The sequence below is a fragment of the Oncorhynchus clarkii genome, chromosome 16, assembly GCF_045791955.1.
Source record: "Oncorhynchus clarkii lewisi isolate Uvic-CL-2024 chromosome 16, UVic_Ocla_1.0, whole genome shotgun sequence".
NCBI lineage: Eukaryota > Metazoa > Chordata > Actinopteri > Salmoniformes > Salmonidae > Oncorhynchus > Oncorhynchus clarkii.
The window spans coordinates 12,820,106-12,844,504 of NC_092162.1; the positions used below are offsets into that span (position 1 = coordinate 12,820,106).

The window sequence follows — 24,399 nt, forward strand, 5'->3', positions numbered from 1 at the left end:
AATGTTCCTTCATCTGAGCCACATCTTAAACCGAGAGAGGAGATATCAGGGTTGAACTTGTGCAGTCTAGATGGGGTGATATAGAGCTGATGGAGGAAATTAAACTGGATCAGTCTGTATCTGGAGTTCAATGTGGATATAACACCATCCCTGCATAGGTCACTCCATAGTCCCTAATCAAGATTAATACCCAGGTCTTTTTCCCATCTAAGTCGGCGTTTATCTAGTTAAGAGCATCGTAGACACGGGAAATGGTCCTAAACAGTGGTTGGTCTGCATGGCAGAGTTGTTCATTGGGTGACATCTTAGGTAGGTTCCCTTGGCCCTTGAGATTCACCCTAATAAAATGTTGTAGTTGTAGGAATTTAAGAAGTCCTTGTTAGACAGGTGGTATTTCTGTTTCAGCTGTTTGAAGGACATAAGAATTCCCTCCTCATAGCAATGCTCCAAAAGAGTGATATCCTTATTCGACTATGGTCTAAAGTTACTATTCTGGAAAAACACAAGAATCAATCTATTGTTCCGTAGAGGGGTTTTAGGGGAACAAAATTCCTCTCGTCTTTACAGCTCATGCAGTTTGCACCATGCCAAGCAGAATGTGTAATTAAAGGGTTGTCTGTGATAGTTTTTATAGATTTCATGTACCATTTGTTAAACAATTCTGCCCGTGTCCTCATGTACATCAAACTTTTCAATGTTCAACCATGAGGGAGAAGGACCATTGTTAAACCTCTGACCCAGAAATCTAGACTGCCAGTAATACATTCTGAAATTGGGGAGGTTTAAGCCCCCTTGACCATAATCAAGGGTATCACGTTTCAGGTAAGATCCAGAAGTAACAACAGTTTATTAATCCAACAGGGGCAGGCAAAAGAGAGGTTAAAGGCAGGCAGGGTTCAGTAATCCAGATAGGTGGGGCAAAGGTACAGGACGGCAGTCAGGGTAGGCAGAGGTCAGTAATCTAGATAGGTGGGGCAAAGGTACAGGACGGCTGGCAGGCTCAGGGCAGGCAGAGGTCAGTAATCCAGATAGGTGGGGCAAAGGTACAGGACGGCTGGCAGGCTCAGGGCAGGCAGGGTTCAGTAATCCAGATAGGTGGGGCAAAGGTACAGGACGGCAGTCATGGTAGGCAGAGGTCAGTAATCCAGATAGGTGGGGCAAAGGTACAGTACGGCTGGCAGGCTCAGGGCAGGCAGAGGTCAGTAATCCAGATAGGTGGGGCAAAGGTACAGGACGTCTGGCAGGCTCAGGGCAGGCAGAGGTCAGTAATCCAGATAGGTGGGGCAAAGGTACAGGACGGCAGTCATGGTAGGCAGAGGTCAGTAATCCAGATAGGTGGGGCAAAGGTACAGGACGGCTGGCAGGCTCAGGGCAGGCAGAGGTCAGTAATCCAGATAGGTGGGGCAAAGGTACAGGACGTCTGGCAGGCTCAGGGCAGGCAGAGGTCAGTAATCCAGATAGGTGGGGCAAAGGTACAGGACGGCAGAGGTCAGTAATTCAGATAGGTGGGGCAAAGGTACAGGACGGCTGGCAGGCTCAGGGCAGGCAGAGGTCAGTAATCCAGATAGGTGGGGCAAAGGTACAGGATGTCTGGCAGGCTCAGGGCAGGCAGAAAAGGTAAACACCCGGAAACTAGAAAACAGGAACAACCCTTGAGGGGGGTGGAGACAATCACTAAAACAGGTGAAACAGATCAGGGTCTGACAAAGGGTCAGTTTGTCCAGACTAACCATAAGGGTTTTGCTGTGCCAGATAAACTGTCTGGTCAGCTTGTCGAAAGAGGAAAATAATGCTGCGGACACAGGGATGTGGAGAGATTGAAACAAATATAGAACATTCATTTTAATTATATTAATTCTACCAAGTACAGTGAGAGGTAAATCCGTCCATTTACACCTCCTCCATCTTTTGCAACAAACTGTCCAGATTGAGTTTATAGAGGTTGTTCAGGTTACCATCCACCATTATGCCCAAATATGTGAAGCCCACAGGCGACCATCTAAAAGGAAACTTATGCTTGATGGTATGATGGTCAAATACAGACAATGTTAAGATTTATCTTTTATCAAAATTGATCTTATATCCAGAGAAATAACTATAATACTGTAATAGGTTCTGTAAGTGAGAGAGAGAATGTTCTGGGTTTGTTAGAAATAAGATAAGGTCATCCCCAAAAAGTGATAACTTATGGGTATGGTGGCCTACCTCAAAGCTATGTATGTCAGCACATGTTCTAATGGCCTCAGCCAACTGTTCGATGGTGGGGGCTATTTGGGCAACCTTATCTGTTCCCCCTATAGAGAGGGAAAGAGGACAAAGTAATCCCATTGGTAGCAATCCTAGCTGTCTAAACCAAACATTTCCAAGATGTGAAAGAGGTATAGCCATTTGACCCTATCAAAGGCCTTTTCGGCGTCGAGGGAGACTGCGACACTAGGTATTTTGTTTTTGTTAGCAAGGTGAATTATAGCAAAGAACCTTCTGGGATTATTGGAGGACAATCTATTAATTATGAAGACAGTCTGATCTGGGTTGACCAACAGATGACTCCAGATTGGTCTATAGGAGGTGCACTTTAGTGGGTTTTTAGATTTCTTGGGAATTACCGTAATCACAGTTTGAGAGAAAGACCCTCGGAAGCAGTAGTCCTCCCCAGCTTTTTTAAGTACCCCCATAAGGTAGGGTACCAACAGCTCCTTAAATTATTTATAAAACTCTGGAGGGAAGCCATTCTCTCCAGGAGATTTATTAGAAGGTAAAGATGTAATGGCCTCCAACAATTCAGGGACTGAGAACTGTTCACTCAGGTGCCCTCTGACAGGCATGGGCGGTTGAGAGAGGAGAGAAAGGAGTGATAGATCATCGCTTGATTGGGAAGTATAGAGGTCCTCGTAATATTTCTTAAAAGTATCATTAATTTCTGTAGGGTCGAAAGATATCTTGTTAGTAAGAGTTTCTATAGTGTTAATTGTCCTCTTACTTTCCTCTGCTTTCAGTTACCATGCCAATACGTTGTGTTCTTTCTCTCCAAGCTCGTAGTAATGCTGTTTTGATTTAGTGATGGCCCTCTCAGCTTGATAAGTGTTCAGGGTATTATATTTCAGTTTATTATTTACCAAAAGCCTTTATAGGTCTTTAGTCGGGCCTCTTTGGTAGGTTTTCTCTAGTTCAGATATTTCAGATTCAAGGGCATTCAGTTCGGCACTGTGTTTTCTCTTCAGCCCTTTAGTATAGGCAATGATCTGTCCCCTCAGATAGGCTTTCAATGCGTCCCAAAGAATGAAACTGTCAGGAGCAGAGGGTTTGTTTGTCAAATTAAAAACTATTGATCAGCTCTATGATGAATGCGCAAAATTTAGTCTCCATCTATATGCTCCATTTACCTTGGTAGGAATGGAGATTGATAATACCAGAGGAGAATGGTCACTAAGCAAGCTGGGAAGATAATCGGTATCTAACACTCTATGAAGCAGTTTGGTTGATAGCAAAAAGTTATCTACAGTATGTGTGTGTGTTTGTTGTGTGGGAGTGAATAAAAAGAGTAGTCCTGATCCTGTGGGTGCATCTGTCTCCAGATGTCTAGGAAATTGAGATCTTTCATGAATGACATGGTGAGCTTAGCAGCTTTGGTACGAGGGGAGGGTTTATCAGAGGACATATCAAGAACTGAATCTAAAGAAAAATAAATATTTCCTCCAGCCAGTAGCCATCCTGGTGGTGCTTGAGCAACCTGAAGTAAGACATTTTGAATCAACATATGGTCTTTACAATACGCTTTAATAAATAAATAAAAGTTATTATTTCCACTACCGTATGACAAAAAAATAATTGAAAGAAAAAACAATCAACATCAAAATTCTTAGTGCTAGTCTGTCACATTCTGACCCTAGTTATTGTGTTAATTGTTTGTTTTAGTTGGTCAGGACGCGAGTTGGGTGGGCATTCTTGTGTTTCTAGGTTGTTTTTCTGTGTTCGGCCTAGTATGGTTCTCAATCAGTTAGTTGTCTCTGATTGAGAATCATTCTTAGGTAGCCTGGGTTTCACTGTGGTTTTGTGGGTGATTGTTTCTGTGTCTGTGTTTTACACCACACGGTACTGGTTTCGGTTTCGGTTGTTTACGTTTATTGTTTTTGTATAGCGTGTTCAGTTTATGTGTTTAAATAAACAACCATGGACACTTACCACGCCGCATATTGGTCCTCCGATCCTTCTCGCCTCTCCTCTTCAGATGAAGAGGAGGAAAACCATTGCATAGTCTGTGTCTTCTTGAATTTGTAACAGCTTTCAGGGCTTTACAGAGTCTAAATGTACATTGTCAATGACAGTGGTGCTCATGCAATTAAACCAAGGGTGCAAGGACACCTCCCCTTCGTGGTCAAATTGCTGCAAAGAAACCACTACTAAAGGACACCAATAAGAAGAAGAGACTTGCTTGGGCCAAGAAACTCGAGCAATGGATATTACCCCAGTGGAAATCTATCCTTTGGTCTAATGAGTCCAAATTAGAGATTTTTGTTTCCAACCACCATGTATTTGTGAGACGCAGAGTAGGTGAATGGATGATCTCTGCATGTGTGGTTCTCCCCGTGAAGCATGGAGGAGGAGGTGTGATGTGGTGTGGTGGTGCTTTGCTGGTGACACTTTCTGTGATTTATTTAGGATTCAAGGCACACTTAACAAGCATGGCTACAACAGTATTCTGCAGTGATACGCCATCCCATCTGGTTGGCATTTGTTTTTCAACAGAACAATGACCCAACACACCTCCAGGCTGTGTAAGGGCTATTTGGCCAAGAAGGAGAGTGATGTAGTGCTGCATCAGATGACCCGGCCTCCACAATCACCCGACCTCAACCCAATTGAGATTGTTTGGGATGAGTTGAAAGCAGCCAACAAGTGCTCAACATATTTGGGAACTCCTTCAAGACTGTTGGAAAAATAATTCCTGGTGAAACTGGTTGAGAGAATGCCAGGAGTGTGCAAAGCTGTCATCAAGGCAAAGGGTGGCTACTTTGAAGAATCTCAAATATAAAATATATTTTGATTTGCTTATCACTTTTTTTGGTTACTACAGTATGTGTTATTTCATATATTTGATGTCTTCAAAATTATTTTACAATGTAGAAAATTGTCAAAATAAAGAAAAACCCTTGAATGAGTAGGTGTGTCCAAACTTTTTAATGGTACTGTATATATACAATGATTTAAAAAAAATGTTGTTGGACATAAAAGACTGTAAAATCACCAGAAAATCAGCTGAAAGTCATTTTAATTGATGAAATCTATTCCCAAGTATTCCCACGCATAGAGTGGCATATGTATTTGTGTAATCATTTGTATTGTAATCAAGGTTCGAAATGATTCTGTTTGACTCAAATACTATATCTCTTTGGTCTTCCCTGATTATCTGCTCAAGAAAAAAAAAAACGGCCTTCAGCTGTGAATAGACTTTTACAAAGGAGCCATCCCACACTGGCCTTGGATCATGACTGCCCTCTCTTGTCAAAATAAGGTATTACGAAACAACATGAAGACTGTCCACTTCAGAAATAATCTATTACAGAAAGGCGCTATAACCCTGTCAGAATCTTCAGTGATATTAAAATTGATCAACTTCCTTAGTTAAATTTAAATTGGCAGTCATGTCAACCTTGAAAAAGAAAGGCACATAAAATGTGCAATAACATCACAGGATGATAGAGAGATTATTTAAAGTCCATATTTTGGCTAAAGTTTATCTGGTTACGGCAGAATTACTGTATTTACCTTCCATTTAGTGTCCATTTAGCATCTGAGGGAAGTCATTCCCAATTCTGAACTATCACCCTAGATTATGTGTACCAGTTGATGACCGTTTCTCATAATCTTCAATGTGCTTTGGTATTCTAACAAAACAAATGCATAATTACACAAAAGCGTCCAATGTTAAGAATTTGCTGTGTTGACTGAAGGGTTCACATCTTTACTTGAGGCTGTGTAGAAGTCTGATCGGCAAGGCTCCTGTTTGGGGTCTGTGTTTTTATTTTTGGTTCTGTGCTTTTGGGTCCTGCGACAGTGGCGTATCCCCGTCACCGTGCTGATGACCAGGGAGCTGGAGATGAGGGCAAAGCCACTGAGGAAGAAGGTGGCCGTGTAGGTGCCTGTGGTGTCAACCAGCCAGCCTGCAGAGGGAGGAGGAGGAGGAATTTGGCTTTCACTTGATGGTAGAAAAAAAACGCATGTCTTGTGGACTTCCTGACTAATGCATGTGTTAATACATTCATAATTAATCATTTTATTCAGTAAACGTACACTGGTGGGTAATTTAACAAACTATTGCTGCACTTATGAAACAATATTTTCAAAGTAACGTCACGTGAACATTTGCAACTTTTGTCATTAATTGACCAATCAAGCATTGATGGGGTATTGTTCAAACCAAGATACATCCTTGACGAAACATTATCATCCAAAGGTAAACTTTTGCAACATTGGTCATTAATTGACCAATGAAACATCAATGGTGTACTCTTCAGGCCAGTTTCCCAGACACAGATGGAAGTTCTCCATTGAAATAGATTTTTTGTCCAGGAATAGGTTTAGTCAGCAACTACAAATCATTTCAGAATCAGGACTGAATAATTGGGTCACTTTAGAATGACATAAGGTTACTGTAAGTGAGATTGTTTTCTGTTGAATTAGTTCAAAGAGACCAGCAGGCTTACTCTACTTGATCAGAGGGAGTATATGGGAGGTCCAGAAAGAAGTTGAATGTCTACTAATTGTTTACAACTTGCAAATGTGGTCTTGTACCACTAAAAGCTTTCATAAAGACCACTTTTGCGATCAGCAAACAATGTGGAGACATTTACCGCTATCTCTTTTGTACACCACCTGTTCTACGATTGGTTAGTACTTACCTCCTATTGGAGGGCTGAGCAGGTAAGGAATGGCATGTAGGAAGTAGACAATCCCTAGGGCGGAGGAGAGGTTATGTGTCCCCACAATGTCCGAGGTCACCACAGGTATGAGGGCAACGTAGGCGCCATCAAAGTACCCATAAAACACAGAGAAAGGCACCAGCAGGGCGAACGTCCGCAGGAGAGGGATGAAGAGGCAGCACACCCCCTCCATGCCCACTGCTATCATGTAGCACACATTACGATACTTCTTCAGGCACCTGGGGGTGAGAAAAACAGTGAACACAATCAGTCTGAAAACACAGATTTTTCATGTTGACCATCTGAACGATTGGCGGCTTAACATCCAATGGCTTGTCAGAGGAAACCAGCTTTATCTTCAAGATACAATTGGGTAACAGCTCCAGTAAAACTGGGTGACAAACAGTTCACTAAAAGGTGAGATTACAAGAAATGACTGAAAACTCTACATGTGACTGTTAAACACTCTGAATATGAATCTTTACTGGATAAGAAAAGGCTGGACCCATATCTATGTTAATGCATAGCTTCTCATTTTCACACAAAGACCTAAAGAAAGAGACAACGCAACAAATTAAGGTACATTTTGAACATGTCTTCCGTTCCTAATAAAGGTATGTTTTGAACCTGTCTTCCGTTCCTAATAAAGGTAAGTTTTGAACCTGTCTTCCAGTCCAAATAAAGGTACGTTTTGAACCTGTCTTCCGATCCAAATAAAGGTTGAACCTGTCTTCCGGTCCAAATAAGGTTGAACCTGTCTTCCGGTCCTAATAAAGGTACATTTTGAACCTGTCTTCCGGTCCTAATAAAGGTACGTTTTGAACCTGTCTTCCAGGCCTAATAAAGGTATGTTTTGAACCTGTCTTCTGGTCCGAATAAAGGAATGCCGGCCTATTAAAGAGCAAGGGTGATTCGTGGAATGAAAATACCTATATTGTGTTGGCATACTCAATGGAACAACATCTTTAAAACTTTGGCTTACCTCCTGTCTACGAGCCAGCCGAAGGTGATGTTCCCCACGATGTCAATGATCCCCAGGATGGACATGAGGAAGGCGGCCTGGTGGTGGGTCACACCCACGTCCAGTGCATACGGAACCAGGTAAACGAAGGGCAGACTGCAGCCACTGGCTAGGAACAAGAAGCTCACTGCCAGCATCAGGAAGTCAGGCATGAGCAGGAAGCAGTACTCCTGCATGGACTGGAAGCAGAAGCAGCGGTGGCTGTTGTTGTTGTTGATCGCCAGTGATTCCTCTAACATGCTAACCACCGGAGCTTTCACCCCATATCCACACTCGGTGTCCAACGGGACTGGACCATGAGCCTCCTCTTCTTCTTTCAGAGTGATAGGGCGCAGTAATGCCCCACAAACACACAGGTTGGCAACAACACCCCCTAGGATGAGCAGGGCCCCACGCCATGAGTAGTGCTCTATGAGTATCTGGACGGCAGGGGCCAGGATGAAGGTCCCGATGCCACTGCCTGACATGGCGATCCCGTACGCCAGGGCTTTCCTCTCACAGAAATATGAGCCCACCATGGCTATGGCAGGGGTGTAGCAGAGGGCAAATCCAATACCTGTAAATTCAAAGACGATAAGGTTTTTGTTGTTTTTCTATGAGACATACTAGGGCATTCCTTTTGTCCCTGAATTACATTATTTGCATGATGTATAGGGGCCCTAATGATAATAATAATAATAATAATACATTGGATTTAAAGTGCCATAAAGGGGACAGCACTGAGCTAGCCTGCAACATCACTTCCTGGATTAGCTCAAACTGTGCATGTTGTGTCCACAGAAATCTCCTACGTGAGACGCCATCTCAACCGACTTCCTTGGCTTCAAATGAGCTATTGAGTCTTCACATAGGAATTAATGGTGTCACATGTTTGATGGCTTTGTCCATTCATATATATATATATATATATATATATATATATATATATATATATATATAGGGCATTCGGAAAAGTATTCAGACCCCTTCACATTTTCCACATTTTGTTACATTACAGCCTTATTCTAAAATTGATTAAATAAGACACATATCTGGGGAAGGGTACCAAAAAATGTCTGCAGCATTGAAGGTCCCCAACAAAACAGTGGCCTACATCATTCTTAAATGGAAGAAGTTTGGAACCACCAAGACTCTTCCTAGAGCTGGCCAAACTTTTGGAGTTTGCCAAAAGGCACCTAATGGACTCTCAGACCATTAGAAACAAGATTCTCCGGTCTGATGAAATCAAGATTGAAGTCTTTGGCCTCATTGCCAAGCTTCACATCTGAAGGAAACCAGGCACCGCTCATCACCTGGCCAATACCATCCCTATGGTGAAGTATGGTGGTGGCAGCATCATGCTGTGGGGATGTTTTTCAGTGGCAGGGACTGGGAGACTAGTCAGGATCAAGGGAAAGATGAACGGAGCAAAGAACAGAGAGATCCTAGATGAAAACTTGCTCCAGAGCACCCAGGACCTGAGACTGGGTCGAAGGTTCACCTTCCAACAGGACAACGACCCTAAGCACACAGCCAAGACAATGCAGGACTGGCTTCGGGACAAGTCTCTGAATGTCCTTGAGTGACCCAGCCAGAGCCCGGATGAACATCTCTGGAGAGACCTGAAAATAGCTGTGCAGCGACATTCCCCATCCAACCTGACAGAGCTTGAGAGGATCTGCAGAAAGGAATGGGAGAAACTCTCCAAATACAGGTGTGCCAAGCTTGTGGTGTCATACCCAAGAAGACTCGAGGCTGTAATCGCTGCCAAAGGTGCTTCAACAAAGTACTGAGTAATGGATCTGAATACTTATGTAAATGTGATATTTCAGTTTTTTTCAAATGATACATTTGCACGCACACACACACACACACACACACAAACATTTTTTTTGCTTTGTCATTATGAGGTATTGTGTGTAGACTGATGAGGGGAAAAAAATATTTGATACATTTTAGAATAAGACTGTACCATGGAAAAACTCAAGGGGTCTGAATACTTTCCGAATGCACTGTACAGTCATTGGGGGGGACCCACCTGTGAGGACCCCCAGGGTGAGGTACAGGTACTCCAGGCTGGTAGCGAAAGAGCTGAGGACCAGGCCGATGGAGGACAGAAAGCCACCAAGGATCACAGCGATGCGGCACGACAGACGGTTCCCAATGAAGCTGCCTAGAGGAGCTGTCAATCACAACAAAGTACACATGTTAATATGGGATTGTCTGCTGCACTACAGTAGTACAGTCAGTGCTCGTGAGAGGGGATGGCTTGGTGGCTCTGAGGTACCGGAACGCATGAGAATAAAAAAAATGCTATAGGCAAAGAGCTTTGATCTGGTCGGACAATTCAAGCCCGACCCTACCAGAGCCCTACATAAAAAATATTTTATGAGACCCTACCAGAGCCCTACATAAAAAAAATATTTTATGAGCCCAAGCCTAAATTACAAAACATGATTGTGCCGTAACGTTTGTACAATATATTGCCCTACCGCATATTACGCAAGGCAACAAAACATAAAAGCACACTTTTAAGAGGTCTTTGAATAATTTGGTAAATAATTGGTTTAGGCTAGTGAAACAAACTCTAGCAGGCCTATCATCTTTGACTGTGGACTGCATTATTATGCATATACTGTATGCATTGGTTAGGGTAGACTATATCGACAATATTGATGTTCCCGAACAGATTTCAGTTGGTTTTCAATGTGGTGGCTTAAATGGGCTACTGTCTGTTTATCAAACCGCAGATGCGTTCCCGTCTGCGCTCTATAGGCCAGCATTCTACCGCCAACAACGTGTCATATATTCAACCGCAAATAATGTTACATACCAGAACAATCCTATAAGAAAAAAATACAACTAAAAGGCATATTAAATAATTTGAGATAAATGTTAAAGTGCAAGGATGGAGAGAGTTGCATGTTGTCTATCAGAGCAGAGAAAAGGATAGGCTACAGATGCACGTTCTCTTTCTGTTTCACCACAGCAGCTGCCACATCGTCTACATGGTTGCGAGCACATAGTTTCCGGAACACAGTCTTACAAAACTCAGTACAGTATGTTCTTAGTTGTTTTACCTCTGCCAAAGACAGGTGTATCATGATTGATTTGTGGTTGGTGTACAATGCCAAGTACATCTTGTACTCTGATTTGACAAATATGATGAGTCATATGCTGAGTAAAAAAGAGCAGGGGGAAAATACACATCCAGGTTGATAACTGAAAAGCTTATGTGTCATTGCGCAGGGGGTAATATGAGGACAAACCAGTTCTTGACTTTTACCACAGCTCTCACACCTCGACATGAACAAACACATGCAGATTCAGGAACAGAGGGAGTAACACCAATTCAGCAAAAAGTTCAGCTCCAAAAAGATACCCCACTGCTAATTTCAACACATATTAAATAGTTGCAAGTTAACATTTACTGAAATGTGTGTCACTTTGGACCATTGATACTGTGAGTTAATACAAGCCCATGAGAGGGGTTTGTGATCCGCAGCAGTCCTCTGTGACCCATGCTGACTAGCCTTAGCATACGCCTGCCTAAACATGTTACCTAAGTCAGTCTTGATAAAGGCTGACACGAGTCAGCATAAAGGTCTATTTTTACATGCCTTTGCCGTCTCTATCATAGTATCACATTTCACTGGGTGCAAGCAAAATAAACAAACTCCGTATGTGTTGGGGTCATAGGGTTGTAACACTGTTTTGGTATTTCAAGATGTTCTCTGTGTGTCGCTAACGTCTGTGTGTTGCTAACATTGTTCTCTCAAGAGCTAAATCGACAGGGAAAGAAGCAACCTCCTCTCTCTGTCTACTTTAGTCAGACAAGGGGTTGTCAGTACTTTGTTCTTAAATACTACTGCACTAATGTGTACAAACTATCAAGAAACAATCAACATGTCCAAAAGATCCAAGGAAGATTTCTATGGTGGAGATGAGAGAAAGCAGTGTATCCTGGAGAGTTGGGTGAGACTAACTAAAATAGCCAAAACATCCCTACTTTCCTATGTAAGAGGGGTTAAACATCCCAATCTAAGAGAAGCAGCAAAAACTGACCGATGGGTTGACTGAGTTACACACTGCCAGTCAGCGGCTTGTGACTTTATCAACTGAAGCATACCGTAACTTTGCTGTGTGATTGTAAAAAGCACATTTACATGACATTGTCTTCAGTCTTATATCTGGAGTATTTCTCCTGTCTTATCCAGTGTCCTGTGTGAAATTAAGTATGCTCTCTTTAATTCTCTCTCTTTTTCTCCTTTCTCTCTCTCTCTCTCTCTCTCTCTCTCTCTCTCTCTTTCTCTCGGAGGACCTGAGCCCTAGGACCATGCCTCAGGACTACCTGGCCTGCCTGATGACTCCTTGCTGTCCCCAATACACCTGGTTGTACTGCTGCTCCAGTTTCAACTGTTCTGCCTGCGGCTATGGAACCCTGACCTGTTCACCGGATGTGCTACTGTAACGGATGTGAAACGGCTAGCTTAGTTAGTGGTGCGCGCTAAATAGCGTTTCAATCGGTGACTTCACTTGCTCTGAGACCTTGAAGTAGTAGTTCCCCTTGCTCTGCAAGGGCCGTGGCTTTTGTGGAGCGATGGGTAACGATGCTTCGTGGGTGACTGTTGTTGATGTGTGCAGAGAGTCCCTGGTTCGCGCCCGGGTATGGGCGAGGGGACGGTCTAAAGTTATACCGTTACACTACCTTGTCCCGGACCTGCTGTTTTCAACTCTCTAGAGACAGCAGGAGCGGTAGAGATACTCTGTGTCGGCTATGAAAAGCCAACTGACATTTACTCCTGAGGTGCTGACCTGTTGCACCCTCTACAACCACTGTGATTATTATTATTTGACCCTGCTGGTCATCTATGAACATTTTAACATCTTGGCCATGTTCTGTTATAATCTCCACCCGGCACAGCCAGAAGAGGACTGGCCACCCCTCATAGCCTGGTTCCTCTCTAGTTTTCTTCCTAGGTTTTGGCCTTTCTAGGGAGTTTTTCCTAGCCACCGTGCTTCTACGACTGCATTGCTTGCTCTTTGGGGTTTTAGGCTGGGTTTCTGTACAGCACTTTGTGACATCAGCTAATATAATAAGGGCTTTATAAATACATTTGATTGATTGATCATGTGTCCTAATTGGAAGTGAAATGATACACCAAATATCACACCTAGTTGTTTTAGTTGTCAAACTGAGTTAACTTCTCCTTAGTCCTTTAACAGCTTTTATGTTTACATCCAATAAACCAAATTCATTTTATCACTACCCTGGGCATTGAGCAAGCCAATGCCAGGCCCAGCGTGAAGCCAGATCACTGTTGCTGAAGCAGCACTTGACTGAGGGCCATGATGACTTACCACACAGCATAGTGGTGCAGTCCACCAGACTGTGGATCCAGGCTGTCCCTGAATAGTCCGCTCCAAAGTGCATCTGAAACTCCACAAAGAAGATGGAGATGCATCTGGAACAGAAGAAAATGCTCAAGATAAGGCAAAATCATGACAAATAACAACCATCTTGCACATTTCAAATAGGTATATTTTTCCTAGTGGTTTGTTTTGACTCAAATTAGACATGATACAACGTTGCACACACACACACACACACACACACACACACACACACACACACACACACACACACACACACACACACACACACACACACACACATACACCATTGGAGACTGCTGGGGGAGAACGACTCATAATAATGGCCATAACAGAGAAAATGGAACGGCATCAAACACCTGGAAACCATGCGTTTCATGTATTTGATACCATTCCACTGATTCTGCCACATTCATTACCACTAGTCTGTCCTCCCCAATTAAGGTGCCACCAACCTCCTGTGGTACACACACACACTTCTGAGTGTATACAGCACATGTTCTCGGAACACACTGAGGTTTCTTCAATTATGTAATTACTTTTCTCCAGCTAGACATGGTGATGACCTGAGTGGTCAGAGGGAGTGATGCAATTGTAATGAATTGTGTAATCATGGAGCTGAGGGGAGAGCTGTAAAAAGCCTGGGACGTGTGGGAAGAACGCCTGCTTGGGGGTTAATGAGCCACAAGCTCCTCCGTCCGAGTCTGCAGCAAGGCTGCACCTGTACAAACTGTCCAGGACTAGCACCATGCAGACGATAAGAGACAAATCACTCACTGTGAATGTGACGGCCATCTGATTTTCATGTCCTCTCCAGCACTGGCCAGAGAACACACATGGGGGACCTATCGCACGGCAGGCCCCTATCGCACTGCAGGCCTCTGTCAGCCTGCTGTTTCCTCACACGCGCACACACAAAAACGTGTACGCACCCTGTCTGCTACAGCTGTTTTAGGGGTTTAAACTCACTCACTAGACCTAAAAGAACTTCAGGATCACTGATGCATATCGAGAAAGCAGAGGAACAGGAGTTCACTGCCTAGATGTATTACCTTGGGTTACTTTCAAACCATTGGTGGAATTTTCCCCATTCCTTCCAATTCTGACCAATTACTACTTTAGATTATACCTGGCAGAGTCACAACGTGCAATAGGGTAAAGGCTCAAGGTGACAATCTGAACCGGCAAAATCAGTTTACAAATTATTGAATAATGTTGGAGGGACAAACATGCTCTTCCTTGTTTGATTGTTTTCTAATTCTATTCTACACAAAGGATTGCATGATGGAAATGTGAGACTATAATCTCCTTCTTTATCCCTCACCCAACAGGCAACCTGACTGAACTCGTTTTTTCAGTAATGCAATTCATTAAACCCCATTTAACCCTTGGCCTATAATGGTCGCGCTCCCGAGGAAACCAATTAACATAATACAACATGTCCCTATCAAAATCTGTCTGTTTAACTAGAGATATGTGTTTTTTTGCTGCATCTCAATCCACTGCGTCCGCCAATATTGCCCTTCAGCATCTGCAATTAAAGGTTGCAGAGCTAGAGCATGTTTTTCAGTCCATGAAACATCCCGAAAATCAGTCCTCTCATTCTTATATCTCTCAGATATAAGACAGACACTTCAGAACAAACTTCCATGTAGTGAATCTGTTATTCAATGGGTTTATATTGGTTAAAAGCAGAAATGCCAAATTCAATGTTTCATTCAATACTTTTTGTATATTTGTTTTTATACCTTAAGGGGTTTTAAAATTCAAAATCAAATAGCTAAATGATCTTTGGTATGACCATCTTAAAATAATTCCATATGTTAGCTTAGATCCCCCAGCTTAGACAGGGCTTAGACTCTAGAGGGTACACTCGGTAACAAAATTTGAAACATTGTGAAACCTTGAAAAACTACATTTTAGAGGAAATGTTCAAACACAACCATCCTCAGTCAGGGTCTGTAGTGCTTCACTGTAGTCCTATACTGAAGACCTGCTACTGACCTGCAGGTTGTTTACTAGGCACCCAGTGTAACCTGAACTGGAGAGTGTGATGGCAGAAGATACCTCTTGTCACTTTAGTAAATCTTGTTCTCATGTCATACTCAGTCCAAGTTGCACTATATATAGAGTTGACCTACAGTACCAGTCAAAAGTTTGGACACACCTACTCATTCAAGGGTTTTCCTTATTTTAACTTTTTTTCTATTATTATAGAATAATAGTGAAAACATCAAAACTATGAAATAACACATATGGAATCATGAAGTAACCAAGAAAGTGTTAAACAAATATTTTATATTTGAGATTCTTCAAAGTAGCCACCCTTTGCCTTTAACAGGCACACCTGTTAATTGAAATACATTCCAGGTGACTACCTCATGAAGCTGGTTGAGAGAATGGCAAGAGTATGCAAAGCTTTTATCAAGGCAAAGGGTGGCTACTTTGAATAATTTCAAATATAACATACAGTGGGGCAAAAAAGTATTTAGTCAGCCACCAATTGTGCAAGTTCTCCCACTTAAAAAGATGAGAGAGGCCTGTAATTTTCCTCATAGGTACACTTCAACTATGACAGACAAAATGAGAAAACAAATTCCAGAAAATCACATTGTAGGATTTTGAATGAATTTATTTGCAAATTATGGTGGAAAATAAGTATTTGGTCAATAACAAAAGTTTATCTCAATACTTTGTTATATACCCTTTGTTGGCAATGACAGAGGTCAAACGTTTTCTGTAAGTCTTCACAAGGTTTTCACACACTGTTGCTGGTATTTTGGCCCATTCCTCCATGCAGATCTCCTCTAGAGCAGTGATGTTTTGGGGCTGTTGCTGGGCAACACAGACTTTAAACTCCCTCCAAAGATTTTCTATGGGGTTGAGATCTGGAGACTGGCTAGGCCACTCCATGACCATGAAATGCTTCTTACGAAGCTACTCCTTCGTTGCCCGGGCGGTGTGTTTGAGATCATTGTCATGATGAAAGACCCAGCCACGTTTCATCTTCAATGCCCTTGCTGATGGAAGGAGGTTTTCACTAAAAATCTCACGATACATGGCCCCATTCATTCTTTCTTTTACACGGATCAGTCGTCCTGGTCCTTTTGCAGAAAAACAGCCCCAAAGCATGATGTTTCCACCCCTATGCTTCACAGTAGGTATGGTGTTCTTTGGATGCAACTCAGCATTCTTTTTTACCAAAAAGTTCAATTTTGATTTCATCTGACCATATGACATTCTCCCAATCTTCTTCTGGATCATCCAAATGCTCTCTAGCAAACTTCAGACGGGCCTGAAAATGTACTGGCTTAAGCAGGGGGACACGTCTGGCACTGCAGGATTTGAGTCCCTGGCGGCGTAGTGTGTTACTGATGGTAGGCTTTGTTACTTTGGTCCCAGCTCTCTGCAGGTCATTCACTAGGTCCCCCCGTATGGTTCTGTGATTTTTGCTCTGTTCTTGTGATCATTTTGACCCCACGGGGTGAGATCTTGCGTGGAGCCCCAGATCGAGGGAGATTATCAGTGGTCTTGTATGTCTTCCATTTCCTAATAATTGCTCCCACAGTTGATTTCTTCAAACCAAGCTGCTTACCTACTGCAGATTCAGTCTTCCCAGCCTGGTGCAGGTCTACAATTTTGTTTCTGGTGTCCTTTGACAGCTCTTTGCTCTTGGCCATAGTGGAGTTTGAAGTGTGACTGTTTGAGGTTGTGGACAGGTGTATTTTATACTGATAACAAGTTCAAACAGGTGCCATTAATACAGGTAACGAGTGGAGGACAGAGGAGCCTCTTACAGAAGAAGTTACAGGTCTGTGAGAGACAGAAATCTTGCTTGTTTGTAGGTGACCAAATACTTATTTTCCACCATAATTTGCAAATAAATTCATAAAAAATATTACAATGTGATTTTCTGGATTTTTTTCCCTCATTTTGTCTGTCATAGTTGAAGTGTACCTATGATGAAAATTACAGGCCTCGTTCATCTTTTTAAGTGGGAGAACTTGCACAATTGGTGGCTGACTAAATACTTTTTTGCCCCACTGTATATTTTGATTTGTTTAACACTTTTTTGGTTACTACATGATTCCATATGGTTTGATGTCTTCACTAATATTTCAGAAATGTAGAAAAACCATTGAATAAGTAGGTGTATCAAAACTTTTGACTGGTAATGTATATTACATACACAGTTTGGAACTGGTTCAGGGAACAGAACCAGAAACAAAAGTGATATTTACTGTTCCCGAACAGAACCGTTATTTTAAAAGTATTAGAAATGGTTTATGACGTTCTTTACGTAACGAGCATTTTTTTTCCAGACCCACATCACATAGAATAAACATTACATCATATGTAATAACATTTGTATCATACTATAACCGTGCTATTATTAAAAAAAAAATTGTAATGAAAAGGATGTACAATGTTTCTGTGTAAGATAATACAGATTTTTGAACACTTTTCACCTCATACACTAAATACATAGCCCACCATTATAGAATGGATGGATAGCCTACATCAAGTTTGTGTCACACCCTGATCTGTTTCACCTGTCTTTGTGATTGTCTCCACCCCCCTCCAGGTGTCACCCATCCTCCCCATTATCCCCTGTGTATTTATTCCTTTGTTCAAGGTTTGTCTGTTGCCGTCCGTCCTGTTTGTTCAAGTCAACCAGCGTTTTGTGTCTCAGCTCCTGCTTTTCTTATCTCTCTTTTCTCGCCCTCCAGGTTTTGATCCTCGCATGTTCTGACTCCAAGCCCACCTGCCTGACCACTCTGTCTGCCCCTGCCCCTGATCCTGCCTGCCGACCTGTACCTTTGCCCCCCTCTGGATTACCGACCTCTGCCTTACCCTGAACCTGAGCCTGCCCGCTGCCCGATATCGTTGCCCCACCTCTGGTTTACCTTGTCCTGTCTATTGCCTCTCCTTGTTGGAATATTAAACCATTGTTTATTCGACGCGGTCTGCATCTGGGACTTACCTTCATACCTGAGAGTATGAACTGGCCATGACTGACCCAGCAGACCCGGGCCAGCTGCACAACCCATCTCCTCCCAAGGAGCCTCCATTGGTAGGCACTAGGAATTGCTTCGTGGGCTGATGGAGGGGTCCAAACGTTGGCTGGGCACCATGACCGGGCGCCGGAGCAGAAGGTAGACGTTTTACGTGTCCCCAACTGATTGTGTTTTTTTGTTTGTTTATCTGCGTGGTTTGTAATTTATTATTTTACTATTTTTTACATAATGTTGCCGTTACAGTCTCTTATGACCGAAAATAACTTCTAGACATCAGAACTGTGATTACTCACCAAGGACTAGCAGAATCCTTTTTCTTCTTTCACGACTCTGATGAGTCCGAGGATATACGGCTCCTTCGGGAACAGGCCCTGACCCTCGATGATCTGCGTGAAAAGGATGTGGAGAAAGATAGGCCGGAAGGCAGGCTGCCTTCTGAGGAGTAGGAGACGATCGCAAACATGCAATCTTTGGATAATAAAATGGATGAGGTATTAGGAAGATTAAATACCAATAGGACGTTAAAAACTGTAACATCTTATGCTTCACGGAGTCGTGGCTGAACAATGACAATATCAACATACAGCTGGCTGGTTATATGACATCCCGGCAGGATAGAACAGAGGCATCTGGTAAGACAAGGGACAGCGGTGTATGTATTTTTGTAAACAACAGCTGGTACACGATATATAAGTAAGTCTTGAGCCATTGCTCGCCTGAGGTAGAGTTTCTCATGATAAGCTGCAGACCACATTACCTACCGAGAGAGTTTTCATCTATATGCTTTGTAGCTGTTTACATCTCACCACAGTCAGAGGCTGGCACCAAGATAGCATTGAATGAGCTCGATTCCTCAAAGCAAACAAAAAAACGCTCACCCAGAGACGGCGCGCCCAGTAGCCGGGGACTTTAATGCAGGGAAACTTAAATCAGTTTTACCTAATTTCTATCAACATGTTAAATTTGCAACCAGAGGGAAAATAACTCTGGACCACCTATATTCCACACACAGAGATGCATACAAAGCTCTCCCTCACCCTCCATTTGGCAAAATCTGACCATAACTCTATCCTACTGATTCCTGCTTACAAGCAAAAATTAAAGCAGGAAGCACCAGTGACTAGATAAATAAAAAAGTGGTCAAATGAAGCAGATGCTAAGCTACAGGACTGTTTTGCTAGCACAGACTGGAATATGTTCCGGGATTCCTCCAATGGCATTGAGGAGTACACCACATCTGTCATTTGCTTCATCAATAAGTGCATTGATGACGTCTTCCCCACAGTGACCGTACGTACATACCCCAACCAGAAACCATGAATTACAGGCAGCATCCGCACTGAGCTAAAGGCTAGAGCTGCCGCTTTCAAAGAGTAGGACTCTAACCCGGAAGCTTATAAGAAATCCCGCTATGCCCTCCGATGAACCATCAAACAGGCATAGCGTCAATATAGGACTAAGATCGAGTCGTACTACACCGGCTCTGACGCTCGTCGGATGTGGCAGGGCCTGAAAACCAATACAGACTACAAAGGGAAGCACAGCCAAGAGCTGCCCAGTGACACGAGCCTACTGGACGAGCTAAGCAACTTCTAAGCTCGCTTCGAGGCAAATAACACTGAAACATGCATGAGAGCACCAGCTGTACCGGAAGACCTTTAGACAGGTCAACATTCGCAAGGCTGCAGGGTCAGACGGATTACCAGGATGTGTACTGAGAGCATGCGCTGACCAACTAGCAAGTGTCTTCGCTGACATTTTCAACCTCTCTCCTTGTCCGAGTCTGTAATAGTTTTGTAACATGTTTTAAGCAGACCACCATAGTGCCTGTGCCCAAGAACACTAAGGTAACCTGCCTAAGTGACTACAGATCCGTAGCACTCACGTCTGTAGCCATGACGTGCTTTGAAATGCTGGTCATGGCTCACATCAACACGATCATCCCAGAAACCCTAGACCCACTCCAATTTGCATACCACCCCAACAGATCCACAGATGATGCAGTCTCTATTGCACTCCACACTGCCCTTTCCCACCTGGACTGAAGGAACACCTATGTGAGAATGCTATTCATTGACTACAGCTCAGCATTTAACAAAATAGTGCCCTCAAAGCTCAACAATAAGCTAAGGACCCTAGGACTAAACATCTCCCTCTGCAACTGGATCCTGGACTTCCTGACGGGCCGCCCTCAGGTAGTAAGGGTAGGTAACAACACATCCGCCACGCTGAGCCTCAACACAGGGGCCCCTCAGGGGTACGTGCTCAGCCCCCTCCCGTACGCCCTGTTCACTCATGACAGCACGGCCAGGCACGACTCCCAACACCATCATTCAATTTGCCGAAGACACAACAGTGTGTTGTGTTTGTTGCCTGATCACCGACAACAAAGAGACAGCCTATAAGGAGGAAGTCAGAGAGCTGGCCATGTGTATTGCCAGGACAACAACCTCTCCCTCAACACGATCAAGACAAAGGAGATGATTGTGGACTACAGGAAAAGGATGACCGAACACACCCCCATTCTCATCAACGGAGCTGCAGTGGAGCAGGTTGAGAGCTTCAAGTTCCTTGGTGTCCACTTCACCAACAAACTAACATGGTCCAAGTACACCATGACAGTCGTGAAGCGGGCACGACAAAACCTAGGAGACTGAAAAGATTTGGGATGGGTCCTCAGATCCTCAAAAGGTTCTCCAGCTGCACCATCGAGAGCATCCTGACTGGTTGCATAACTGCCTGGTATGGCAACTGCTCGGCCTCCGACCGCAAGGCACTACAGAGGATAGTGCGAACGACCCAGTACATCACTGGGCCCAAGCTTCCTGCCATTCAGGACCTCTATACCAGGTGGTGTCAGAGGAAGGCCCTGAAAATTGTCAAAGACTCCAGCCACCCCAGTCATAGACTGTTCTCTCTGCTACCACATGGCAAGCGGTACCGGAGAGCCAAGTCTAGGTCCAAGAGGCTTCTAAACAGCTTCTACCCCCAAGCCATAAGACTCCTGAACATCTGGTCAAATGGCTACCCAGACTATTCACATTGCCCCCCTCATCTATGCATTGTCACTTTAATTAACTCTACCTACATGTACATATTACCTCAGCTAACCGGTGCCCCCGCACATTGACTCTGTACCGGCACCCCCCTGAATATATTGTTATTTTTTTACTGCTCCTCTTTAATTACTCGTTACTTTTATCTCTTATTCTTATCTATATTTTTTAAACTGCTCTGTTGTTTAGGGGTAAGTAAGCATTTCACTGTAAGGTCTACACCTTGTATTCGGCGCATGTGACTAATAAAATTTGATTTGATTTGGACATGCTGCTGGAGCAATTCAGCGGGTGGTCTGGGGGGCAGCCTACCACGGTGGTAACCCCACCACCCCTCAGCAACTCGGCAGTTAGCAGTGCCGCCCCACTGGCCACTTCATCTTCCCGGGAGCCGGAATGCTTTAATGGAGAGCCGAGCACGTGTTGGGCGTTTCTAGCTCAGTGTGGCCTCATTTTCAAGCTTCAGCACCCACCTTCCCCTCTGATCGCTCCAAAATAGCCTACCTCATCACGCTGATGTCTGGAAGGGCTCTCTCCTGGGCTACCGCCGTATGGGAACAGGAGCCGACCATATGCACGAGCCTGGAGGTGTTCATGGGAGAGTTGAGGAAGGTCTTTGATGCCCGGAAGCTAATCCAGCTCCTGTAGGATTCCCGCACTGTGGCCGACTATGCGGTGGATTTCCGTATGTAGGCAGAGAAGAGTGCGTGGAACCCGGAAGCACTCTTCGACATGTTCCTGCATGGCGTCTCGGAGGAGGTTAAGGACGAGCTTGCAGCTCGGGAGTTACCCACAGTTACCCACTTTTATCGCCGCTTTATCCAGGGTTACAGAACCCTGGCCTCCCCCTGCCCTCACCTCTACCAAGGTTCTGTTCACGTGGGCCACGGCCACGGACTGGGCGTTCCGGGACCTTAAACACCGCTTCAACGCGGCCCAGCTCATGGTGCAACACATCTTCCGGATCCATGGACTGCCCGTGGACATGGTCTCTGACCGCAGCCCTCAGTTCTCATCCCGGTTCTGGAAGGCGTTCTGCACCCTCTTTGGGTTGTCGGCCAGCCTGTCCACAGGGGTCCACACCCAGTCTAATGGACAGTTGGAGCAGGACCTCAACCAGGACCTCAAGACCATCCTGAGCTGCCTGGTCTCCACCAAACCCCACCACCTGGAGCCAGCAGCTTGTGTGGGTGGAACACGCCCGCAACACCCTTCCCTGGTCTGCCACGGGCATATCATCGTTTGAGTGTTCCCTGGGGTATCAGCCCCCGCTCTTCCCTGAGCAAGAAGAGGAGGTCGGCATACCTTCTGCCCAGATGTTTGTCTGCCACTGTCGCCATGCCTGGAGGAGAGCCCGGTCCGCCCTCCTCAAGACCACCTCCAGGTGTAGATGACAAGCGGATCACCATCGGAACCCGGTTCCCGGTATCGTCTCGAGCAGAAGGTATGGCTATCCATCCGGGATTTGCCCCTCCGAGTGGAATCCCCAAACTCTCCCCCCGGTTTATCGGCCCTTTCCCCATCTCCAAGATCATTAGCCCCTCTGCTGTTCATCTTCTGTTTCCCCGTACCCTTCGTATACATCCCACCGTTCATGTGTCCAGAGTCAAACCCATGTCTCACAGCCCTTTGTCTCCCGTTTCCAGGTCCAACCCTCTCCCCCATCTCATCGACGGCCAACCGGCTTACACGGTGATGCGTCTCCTGAAGGTTCGACATCGGGGCTGGGGGTTCCAGTATCTTGTTGGCTGGGAGGGTTATGGCCCGAAAGAGAGGTGCTGGGTCACTGCCAGGGACATCCTGGACACAGGCCGCATTGCGGATTTTCAGCACTGACACCCCGGTCATCCAGGTATGTGCCCTGGTAGGACGCCAGGTGGTGGTACTGTCACACCCTGATCTGTTTCACCTGTCTTTGTGATTGTCCCCACCCCCCTCCAGGTGTCACCCATCTTCCCCATTATCCCCTGTGTATTTATACCTGTGTTCTCTGTTTGTCTGTTGCCAGTTTGTCTTGTTTGTTCAAGTCAACCAGCGTTTTGTGTCTCAGCTCCTGCTTTTTTCAGTCTCTCTTTTCTCGCCCTCCTGGTTTTAACCCTTGCCTGTCCTGATTCCGAGCCCACCTGCCTGACCACTCTGCCTGCCCCTGATCCTGCCTGCTGACCTGTACCTTTGCCCCCCTCTGGATTACCGACCTCTGCCTTACCCTGACCCTGAGCCTGCCTACCGGCCGGTACCATTGCCCCGCCTCTGGTTTACTGACCCCTACCTGCCTTATCCTGTCTATTGTCTGCCCCTGTTGGAATATTAAACTATTGTTTATTCAACGTGGTCTGCATCTGGCTCTTACCTTCATACCTGATAGTATGGTTAAGTTTTGTTTGACATTATAACGTGTCCCACAAACGTAACTGTACTTAAACATGTAAAAACAAATGCTAATAATCTGATTTGATGGTACGCCCACTTATACTGTAAAATAAACACACAGGCTTATCACTCCACAGTTCTCAGAGTTGTGTCAGGACCAAGCTAGGGGGAACTCCATGACCCTCTCTTCCTGACAGACTTACCTGGTGACGGCACGTGTGCAGACAGTGACCAAGAAGCAGCCGGCCACAATCATCCAGCCCCAGCCCCCATCAGGAGGGGGGACCGCTGGTCTCTTTTTCCCCTGAGCCATAGCCGCAGCATGAACCATGCTTAGATCCTTTTTCTGTTCCCTCTGTTTTTCTCCTGTTCTCAGTTAAGACCCAGGGACACCTCGCAGACAGACAGCCTGACACAGTCACACCCAGCATGGGATTGCACTGGTTGTTGAAGAGGCTGTTCAGTTCACTTCAGTTACACTGTTGTAGAAAACAGGGAGAAGCACATATACTAGCTAAGACTATGAATAAGTCAAAAGGTGGCTCGGAATCATTAACAGGCATCAACAAAAACACCTCAGACATCTTCTCTGGGTCTGGGTCTGAAACGTGTCCAGCCCATTCAGCATTTGTTGAGGACTC

The 24,399-nt window shown here is 44.6% G+C and overlaps 1 protein-coding gene across 1 annotated transcript; it reads right to left on the minus strand.

Moving 5' to 3' along the window:
* Positions 1-5,163: 5,163 nt before the first annotated feature.
* On the minus strand, positions 5,164-24,399 carry LOC139367456 (monocarboxylate transporter 12-B-like). The gene is made up of 6 exons (XM_071105669.1): positions 23,962-24,399; positions 13,282-13,385; positions 9,959-10,102; positions 7,903-8,497; positions 6,900-7,159; positions 5,164-6,161 (listed from the first exon to the last, which is right to left on the minus strand). The coding sequence occupies exons 1-6, from the start codon at positions 24,087-24,089 to the stop codon at positions 5,926-5,928; spliced, it is 1,467 nt and encodes a 488-aa protein (XP_070961770.1). The 5' UTR covers positions 24,090-24,399; the 3' UTR covers positions 5,164-5,925.

Bases quoted from the DNA above. Each gene is read 5' to 3' on its own strand.
- LOC139367456 (XM_071105669.1), bottom strand. From the start codon at position 24,089: ATGGTTCATGCTGCGGCTATGGCTCAGGGGAAAAAGAGACCAGCGGTC. The intron at 13,386-23,961 runs GTAAGTCTGTCA...CTTCTGTTCCAG, and splicing joins TGCACACGTGCCGTCACCAG to ATGCATCTCCATCTTCTTTG. The intron at 8,498-9,958 runs GTGGGTCCCCCC...TTGAATTTACAG, and splicing joins CACCCTGGGGGTCCTCACAG to GTATTGGATTTGCCCTCTGC.